The sequence below is a fragment of the Xenopus laevis genome, chromosome 9_10L (genome assembly GCF_017654675.1).
Source record: "Xenopus laevis strain J_2021 chromosome 9_10L, Xenopus_laevis_v10.1, whole genome shotgun sequence".
Classification (NCBI taxonomy): Eukaryota; Metazoa; Chordata; class Amphibia; order Anura; family Pipidae; genus Xenopus; species Xenopus laevis.
Genome location: NC_054387.1, coordinates 57,412,799 through 57,422,882, shown reverse-complemented (window position 1 = coordinate 57,422,882; position 10,084 = coordinate 57,412,799). Strand labels below are relative to the sequence as shown.

Sequence of the window (10,084 nt, the reverse complement as noted above, 5' to 3'; positions counted from 1 at the left end):
CCTGGGGCAGTTACTAATTATGTAGTACTAGGGCAATATAGAGCATTCAAATGTAGTAAAAGGTCATCCAGTGGTAAAGCAGTAGCCAAGGGTATTTTATAAAATTTAAAAAAAGTCTTTATTAGGACAAATGTAAGCCATATCGTACTAGGGCAATGCTGGGGCAGTTGGTGAATATTGGTGGTACTGGGCAGATAATGAGTAGGCAGTGTCGGACTGGCCCACAGGGATACCAGGAAAACTCCCGGTGGGCCCAGGTGTCAGTGGGCCTCTTGCTTCAAAACATTTGGCATATTTCATGACCATTACCTATTTCTATGAGAACAAAGAGACTAAATAGATTGAATAATAGATTATAGTATGTGAAGAAAAGAGACTAGCAGAATAGAGGTTGAGTGAGGAGAGGAAGAATAATAGTACTGAGAGTGGACCCCTGATCTAAGGTCTTTTGGTGGGCCCCTGGTCTAAGGTTTTTGGGTGGGCCCCTGGTGTCTCAGTCCGACACTGTGAGTAGGGTCAGTATTTGGGAAGATAACACGGTTGCTGCTGGGGCAGTTAGTTAGCATGGACAGTGCTGGCTTGATTAGCAAGTACCAGGGCAATGCACAGGAATCCATTCTACACAGATATTGTGTTTGCCCCAGGCACTTGCCCCAAGTAAAATTGAGCAAAAGTGCCACTTGGTGCTGTCACTGATACAGTCACTGCATGACCCTGACTAATGATACATACAGGCTGTTCCTACCCACACCTCTGGGGAAAGAGAACTATCAAGCAGCAGATAACAATGTAATGTATTTATAGGAAAGCAACAACATGGCTGCTGTAGATTTCTGGGGGTGGGGGTGGCCAATGGGCTCTGCACAGTCTTTCTGCACTGCTGTCTCTGTAACTAACATTATTAGCAGAGAAGAGGAACAGCTGGAGAGACACAGAGAATCCTAAGGACGGGCAGTTATTATGGGTTTGTGGGATGCCATGGTACATTATAAGTAGGGATGTAGCGAACTGCCGATTTGGTGTTCGCGAACACCGGCAAAAAATGCGAACGTTCGCGAACAGTTTGCGAACTTCGAACACCCGCTAAAATCGTTCGATTCGAACGATCGAAGGATTTTAATCGTTCGATCGAACGATTTTCATTCGAATCGAACGATCGAAGCATTCGATCGAATGCTTTTCATTCGATCGAATGCTTTTCATTCGATCGAATGCTTACAATCGTTCGAACGAATGGAAATCGTTCGATTTTTAGCGGTCGAAGGAATTCGAATGGTCGAATGGTCGAACGATTTGTATTCGAATCGAACGCGAACTCAAAATGCAAACGTCGCGCGACGTTCGCGAACATTCGGCGGACGCGAACGGTCGAAGTGAACAGTTCGCTACATCCCTAATTATAAGCGAAAGAAGTGTTTCGGGTGCTTGGCTCTGGCTAGAACAAACACATTGTGGGCCCTTCTATATTGTCTCTCTATCCTCAATATGCCAACCCCAAACAAGAGCCCCCTCTTTCATCCTTTTCATCCTTCATCCCATAACATACCCCTTCTGCCCCCAAAAAACAAAAGCCTTTTCTCTGATGGACCAGAGCAGAGCCCTGGATTAGTGTTTTATTGACACCACTAGGGGGCGCTATTTACTGATATCAGCACTTCTGTTTATATTGTAAGAAAGGCAGAGGAGGGCAAGAGCAGAGGGCAGCAAATAATACTTATTTAAAAAGCACTGCACAACAGAAGGGGATATAACAACATACAGAGAAATACATGCGGTAAAGTGGTCCCTGCCCATTCCAGCCACAATATTTTATTACAAATATAGACCAATACTGACGTCTACATTGCACTAAGAGGTCATTTTTAGGTGGAACTAACCCTGTAAAAGTAAACACAAGGGAGTCATAAATGTGAAGATGCTAATTAGAGATTTAGCTGTCCCTGCGCAGACTCTGTAGCCCAGCACCGCAGGAAGAAAGATCCCCCCCCCCCAACTACACAGACCCCTTCCCCAGCACATCCCTTCTGTGTTCCAACATCGCGAGGCATCAAACCATAGCTCGACCAATCAGAGCCCGTGGGAAATCCGTGACAGGAGGGTTGGACCAATGGGCGGACGGGGAGGCGGTACCAGTCCCGAAGTCCCACTGAATGGGAGTACAAAGAGCGGTGAGGAAGGTAGATATGGGGTCGCAGGGCAGTTACTGGCTGGGCATGGGGGTAGAAAGGCCGGATACAGCTCTCGCCTTGTGTATCAAATATGCGGTTCGGGCAGCAGGGGATAGAATGTATGTGGAGGCTGGGGGTGCGTGAGGGGTTAGGTGCTGGGAGCATGCAGGGGCAATTCGACTGTTCGGGTACATATGGGGTATTTATAGGCAAGGAGTACGTACAGATTGGTGTTATTGTAAGCGTGGGGGAAATACATGGTGCATTTACAGGCTGGGGTACATAGCGGCTGTTGGGTAGAATGCTTGCAGGAAGATATATATACAGGGTGCTTGCAGGGGATATATACAGGGTGCTTGCAGGAATATATATACAGGGTGTTTGCAGGAATATATATACAGGGTGCTTGCAGGGGATATATACAGGGTGCTTGCAGGGGATATATACAGGGTGCTTGCAGGGGATATATACAGGGTGCTTGCAGGGGATATATACAGGGTGCTTGCAGGGGTAGGTGGCTGGCAGGAAGGATACATGGAACATGTATGGGTAGTTTCAGGCTGTAGGGCAGATACATCATTCATTCTAGGTTAGGTTAGATGAATGCTGGGGCAATTGCAGGCAGTCCCGGAACGGTATTAGGGTACAGAGCATGCAGGAGAGGGTAGGGAGAAAGAATGCATAAAAGGGTAGTTGCAGGCTGGGGGGCAGATATAGTTTGCCAGGTGGGTAAAAAAACAGATGCCAACCCTATTTGCACTGTGGAACAGTAGGAACAGGCAGGTGATACTTACTGGCTGCATGCAGGGACACTTATAGGCTGACGGTACTTAGAGGAATGTGCAGGGGTAGTTAAAGGATATAGGGGGTAATAGAGGGTGCACTTAATGGGTGTATGCAGGGGCATATGTTGGTAGCAGGTTTATGCACAGTATGCCCACAGGATTGGCCCTAGCCTTGTACCCCAATACTTGCTATGTTGATGAGTGAGTGCAGGAGGGCTAGGGCAACCATGGGAAGTTGGTACAGCTATATTGGGCCCATCCTTTTTGGGTAGAATAAATTAAAAAAAAATTAATTGTTAAGTATTTTACTATGCAAATCTCCTGTTTGTAGGGGCCCCTTTTTATCCATGGTGATTGGTGGTAGCAGCTGTGGTAGCATCTTTCCCCCTCCCTCCTCCGCCATTGAATATGTTTGGTGACTCTCTTTCCCCTCCTTTCTTCCCCCCCCCCCAAGGCTGGATCAGACATCTGACTCGTTCCTACGAGAGACTCAGCAGCCGGGCACAGCAATGCTGGGAAATGAAGGACGGACTATGTCTTCTGCTGACCCCATCCCCATGCCTCTCAGCATCTCCTCCGTGGCTCGGCCCCTTCAGCATCACACACTGTTTACACTGCTGACATAGGGGGCTCCAAGCTCTTCATTCTTCTTGTTATCAGTTACTCCCAGACTCTGCTGGAAATACGGGGTTAATGCCACTGTCTCCTCTTCTTCCTCCCACTGGGACATCTGATGTTTATTTGGACTTGGCATGTATCCATGGGTTATTTCTCTGCCTTACAGGTGGGCTCTGGACACCCTTCTCCCACCTGAAGCAAATTCTGAGCTAAAACTACAGTATTTCTTCCCCTTTCTCTGGATTTGCTAATTAAAGGATTTGCTTCCAATACCCCGAGGGGCTGATAGCGGATTGAAATTCCTGCCGGGATTAAGCCAACATCTGTCATATCTTTTGGAGGGAGGGTGGTGCTTTTTTGGGCTTGTTTCTGAATTTATATATTTCCATATGTAACTTCCAGGAATGCCGTGCACCTTTCTCCAGTATTCGGGACTGAGATAGGGGGAATTGTGTTTAGATTGACACTGAACCCTATGCCGCTCAGTGAAATCCTGGCACATAAAAATGAAGACCCAAGAAACGAACTGACCTGATCTTGTTGGATTACAAATTGGTGGTACTTTTGGTTCCGTGGGATGTGATGAGTATAGATGTTACCTTTCACTAGGATTAACTGTTCTAACGCTATGTAACCCAAGCAAAGAGGAAGTGGGTGGCACGTGATTTGAACATGTCTAGGTCTAACAGCGTGAGCCCACCAGGATTTGGGGTTCCTGTGCTCCGAGCAGGCACAGAACACAAATCAGCCTGGGGAGAATCAGAGTCCAGGGCTAATGGATATCCATATTCCAGCAGATCCTCCAGGAAGAAAACCTCTCGGATGATGGGTTTGTGGAGGAGCGATGAAGATTACGAGCTACAACAAGGAAACCACTCTTCAGGGGACAGCAAGGTGAACTTCAAGTCCAAGTCCGCTTGGCAAGATCAAGGGGAGGAGGTCCGTAACAACAACAAACCGGGCCCACCTGGCCAGAAGCCTCAGGACACAGAGGTAAGGCCAAAATCTGTGGAACTTGGCTTGGATGAAAAGAAGAGCAAGTTAAAAGAAGAATGGGTGGACAATGGATCCGAATTTCATTTCTCAGTGGGGGGGTGTTGCAACGGCGTGCTACAGATCTTCAGGTCCAAGAAATTCCAATCGGACAAGCTGGAGCGGCTCTACCAACGCTACTTCTTCCGTCTGAACCAGAGTAGCCTCACTATGCTCATGTCCGTGCTCATTCTTGTCTGCCTGGTCATGTTGACTTTCCACTGTGTCCTGAAGGAGTACTGTGTGGCATATGTGGTGGTCCTAACCGTAGCCATTTTCATCATTGTTGTACTCATAGCCATTTGCAACCGCAACAGTTTCCATCAGGACTACATGTGGATTGCTTGCTACACCATTATCCTGGTGCTCTTTATGGTACAAATCGTTGGAGTTCTACTGCAGAGACCCCGCAGTGCCTCCGATGGAATCTGGTGGACCGTTTTCTTTATCTACACAATCTACACCTTGTTACCTGTCCGCATGAGAGCTGCCGTGATCAGTGGGATTATCTTATCAGTCATCCACCTTGCCATTTCCATCAAGATCAATGGCAGCGATGAGTTCTTGTTCAAGCAGGTGGGTGCCATTTTATTTCCTTTAATAAACAATTTATATATTTTTGGGAGGTGCTATATTGTTTGTTTCAGACAGTACATTATGAGGGTATAACTTATTATGTATCCAGAACATTCCTTCTCTATATATTTGTATTTATACATATTAGTAGGCAGGGGCGATCCTGGCCCCTCCGCCGCCCCCCCTCCCTGTGCACTTACCTTTTTGAGCCTGAGGGGGTCCCGGGGGGGGTCCACCAGGGCAGCATAGAGGGCCAGGGCACTAGCGCAGAGAGCCTAACTGTGCTCTCTGCGCTAGAAGAGCCAAATTTCCGGTTTGAAAACTGGAAATCCGGCTCTTAAAGTACCAGGAGCGGCATTTTTGCCACCCCTGGTACCTAGTGGGGCACTGCCGCCTGAGTCTCAAGTCGCCTCACTGCGAAGTGCCCCTGTGAGTAGGAGGTGCCATATTGTTTCCCTTACACAGTACAGACTGAGGATATATCTTTTTGTATGCCCAGAGCATTCTTTCTCTGTATATTTGTATTTATACATATGGGTAGGAGGTGCCATTTTGTTTCCCTTACACAGTGCATATTGTGGATATATCTTATTGTGTGCCCAGAGCATTCTTTCTCTGTATATTTGTATTTAAACATATGGGTAGGAGGTGCCATATTGTTTCCCTTACGCAGTACAGAAAGAGGATATAGCTTATTGTGTATCCAATGTATATTAATATTTATACATATGGGTAGGCACTGCCATATGTTGTGATAGATGTTTGGAGCACTCAATAAACTGTTGCTGTACTGTGTTTAGAAGCATGATAGAGAATTAGATTGTGAGCTCCACTGTGGCAGGGACTGATGGGAATGATGTATATTGTCTGTGTAATATGTCAGCACTATATAAATTAAGGATAATAATAATGGTCCCTAACACACACACACGCAACTAAGATCTCCAGCACTACCAACAACGGAGCCTCTGTGTTACCCTATTGATTGCTTACATTATACACAGGCTTCACAAATTCTGGAGCTTATAACCCAAATATAATGGGCATAATGTTATTGCCATTTGATAGAATCTTTGAAAAGGTTGTAATTTACCAACACTGGATGTGAGATGACAACGCAGACTGAATACTTGACAGCTCTAAACATTTCCTTGGGTGCACAGATGATCAACCAATCAGATTGACCAGTGCTCATACATGCAGCTGTTGTGGTCACATTCACTGTATGTCAGGAAGAAGTTAAACATCAGATCTGAATGTACTGTATATGAATGAAGTTGCAATCAAATATCCCATAAAGTGGGAATATCACTTGGGAGCACATAAATAGTAGAGGCTCCAGATGAGAGAGAAATAATGTTATTTCTGGGCTAACCACAGGTTAATGGTATGTCACTTGCAGTACCACTAATTACCAGTTTCTTTAGGCAAATGGTTTAATAGACTGCATTAGAACAGTGCCACCACTGGATAGTTACATTTGAAATACAAAAATTTGTCAGGCCCTATAGAAGGGAAGGGAAATCAACCCCCAGCAAGGCAGCTGCCAATTCAGCCTCAGAAGGGGTAAAATTCTTCTGTAACTTAAAATGGCAATTGAATCAAAGGCATCTAATGCCGTTCTGTAACCTGACTGCCCTTAAATTACTCATTCACGCTTTCTTGGTAGGGAATACCATTACCTGCCCTTACAGTAAAGAACCACTTCCTATGCTGATTGTGACATTTCCTTTCCTCCCCATAAACAAATCACTCCATACTGCATGCACTATCCTACAGTTACATCCTCAAACCTTGACACTACCTTGCCTTGCTATAACCACAAATGTTTATTATATAACATGTATTAGAATCATATGTTGTTTGCAGAATGTAGAGGGAATGCTGGGTGTTGTAGTTTAGGAACATCTGTGTGCCTGCAGAAGGCACAACCAGTGTAGATGCTGTGCAGAAACTGCTGATTCTCACCCAGTGTGACAGTCACTTGCACATGACATTTTGGCACCTATTCCTACACCCAGTGCAGTAAATCCGTACTGAAACAGAAACATGGACCCGGATAAGATAAGGGTGTTGGATTCACTGGGCAAATCAGTGATTAGGGAGGTTCTGGGGCACTGTTCCCTACAATTTGTTTTTGTCAGTGTGCAGAAATGATCTTTCTAAAATTGTGTGCTGTGGCTCAGAATAAGCACAAAATGATGTGATAGTGAGCACCACAATCTGTTGCATACACTGGCCTCATAATGTGCGTACGTGTGTATGAGCATGCAGCTTATAGGGGACATCCATTGCTCTGATAATGGATCTCAGATACACGCTGGTCACAGTTTCATTCTCCTATGGTGCCACCATTTATACATATAGTAGCAATAATGCTCCATACTTCCCTCCCTATAACTCCTCCTACTGCCCCATATAACCTTACCTATAGCGTTTTAGGCAACAAGAGAAATGATAACCCCACCTATAACTTCTCTTTTTACCCAATCTTGCCATATATTACCCCTCCTATTGCTCCATGATACCCTTCCCTATAGGGTGTTTCATCTTTGTGTATGTGTGTTTGTGTGTGTGTAAATGCACGTGTTCTGGGTGTATATGTGTGTGCAGAACGTGTGCATGCTCCCATAAGAAATTGCTGGTTCTGATCCCATAACACACAGCCGCATCCTCTCCAGAGCCTCGATTTAATCTGTAGCCTGTTTCTATGGCAATACACCTTTCCCTCGCCTTCTGCCATATCAGCATGGTTGTGATTTCCTACTCCTCATTTTAACTCATTCATTGCTAAAAAAATTGGCTGAGCATCCTGCAGCAATTCCCCACACTGCATAAAGTCTTGGCCCTTGTGACCTCCCTGTGCTGGGGCTGATGGGTATTCTTGGAAATAATTGCGACACATAAAACCGATATTGGCGCTACTGTGGCAGTGCCATTGGGGCTAAATGTGACCAAATTTTAGCGGGGTCATATCTAGAGGGGGCTTTAAAATAACTTTATCTTTAAACAAATTAAAGGTCATGTGTCCAGCCTGCTCCATATGCTTATTTGTTAAGTGTCACAAAAATCAATTGTGTGTTTAGAATGTGTTAAAGGAGGTGACAAAATCAATTCTGTCAAATAAAATTATCTCAGAAGTATCATAAAATCAATGGGAGCAGCAGATAAGGCTGGAAATCCCTTCCGTGTGCTGCCTACAGTTCCCTTACTTCCTCCTAGTACCCAACAGAGACAAAGGGCTGATTTAAAGGGATGAGGCATATTTGCCTCCTCTCAAGGATGAGACGACAGGGTCAGCCAGAAACCCTTAGTATGATCCACAGGGAATCCAGTGGAAAGAAAACATGCTGGTAGAAATGGTACACTTTCCTTCATTATTGGGCGCAATAATACAAGCTGCCAGAATGGCTACATGTTTCCTCCTGGTTAGCCAAACTCAATACCAGGCCTTCACTGGAACGTTTGACTGCAGAGATAAAGACAGAGGTAGCTTACTTAACTAAATGCAAATTTCTCTTGGTCTGTGTTTGCAGCAGGAGTGAGCTATTTGCAGCAGGGAATGAAACGTTAGCTTGGGTGATCTCAATAATAAACCATTTAAATATTCTACAGACACTTACACACCCAGTCTTTACATGCTTGCACACTCACTCCTGACACAATCACATTGCTCAAGTTTATAGGTGCCATAAAATATTTTTAGAAGTTATAAACACTCACGCTGTAAATATCTCTGACATATAAAAAGTTAAAAGCAGTGACGTTTATTTTATACCTCTCGTGTTTCTGCCTGTTAATTTGGTTTCCATGCACTGCTTTTTGCCATATCTGTATATACAGGGTGCTGGGGTGTCTTTAATTGTTATGTGGCCTGGGACTCTCCAGCCTTAAGCTCTTCAGTTGTACAGAAGTTGTATGTCCGCACCATCTGTAGTTTGGGCTACGCTGATATCAACTGTATATTTTATCCTGATAAACGTGCTGGATTCTGGCACAGATCGGATCCCCATTGTTAGCAGCATTCCTGCCCTGCTTTATGGCTGAGGTTCCAATGGCACAGATCCTATATGATACCCATTGTAAGCAGCAGTCTTATAAAATATAACATTAGGAATCTGGGTATATAACAGAAATACACATCCACTAATTAGAATGCATTAAAATCAGGGCCACAATTAGGGATAGACAAAAGAGGCACGTGCTTAGGGTGCAATATTGATGGTGGGTGATCTGCCCATACCTCCTCCGTCTGCCTACCCCTAGTCAGGGCCCTCGCCCCCCCACTGCCCACTCACCTATTGCCCTCACCCCACAACATCATGATTGCATGTGTGCGTGACACTTGGGAGGGGGGGGGGGTGAGGTAGCTGTCGGGGTTGCCTAGGGTGCCCAGCACTAATAGAAAGCATTAAAAAAAGGGAAAATGGAAGGAAATAATATTTCATGTTTAATAATAGCTAAACGTAGGTATAAAAAGTAAAGCTGCTAATATCAGAACTATATTTAGTATGTTTTAGGAAGCATGAAATTGCATGTCAGTTGATAAGGACAATACATGACATCTCTGTCCCTCTGGAGGAGTTCAGCTGGGCTCGGGAGAACTGTTCTTGCGGCTAGGGAAGCGTGCCCTCTCCTAATTTGTTTATTTATATGGTGGATAATCCTTGTTTCCAGTGCAATATCCTTGTAAGGGAACAATCTCCATGGGATGAAATTTTCTGGGATTAGGGAACAGGAATACGCCCTAGAAGTTGCTGAACAAAATCTTTGATGCTTCACTTGGGGAATAAAATATTTTGTTAGGCACTGTAGAGGGGAGAGGTGTGTCTGTATTGGGGGCTTGGGGTAAAGGTTTAAAAACTATGGATTCTGCATTCAAGTTGGCCTTGTCCTGTTAGTATT

At 44.9% G+C, this 10,084-nt stretch overlaps 1 protein-coding gene across 4 annotated transcripts in view; it reads left to right on the top strand.

Moving 5' to 3' along the window:
- The first annotated feature begins 2,048 nt into the window (after positions 1–2,048).
- Positions 2,049–10,084, top strand: part of LOC108701255 (adenylate cyclase type 5) — a 57,445-nt gene continuing 49,409 nt past the window's right edge. For 2 of the 4 annotated variants that reach the window (XM_018235619.2, XM_041576074.1), the window contains exons 1-2: positions 2,049–2,177; positions 3,408–5,179. In XM_018235619.2, the coding sequence (XP_018091108.1) occupies positions 4,244–5,179 (936 nt within the window). In that variant the 5' untranslated portion in view covers positions 2,049–2,177; positions 3,408–4,243. Of the gene's footprint in view, positions 2,178–2,216; positions 2,288–3,407; positions 5,180–10,084 lie in introns of those variants that run through there. The other 2 variants (XM_041576076.1, XM_041576075.1) reach the window with 2 other exon arrangements.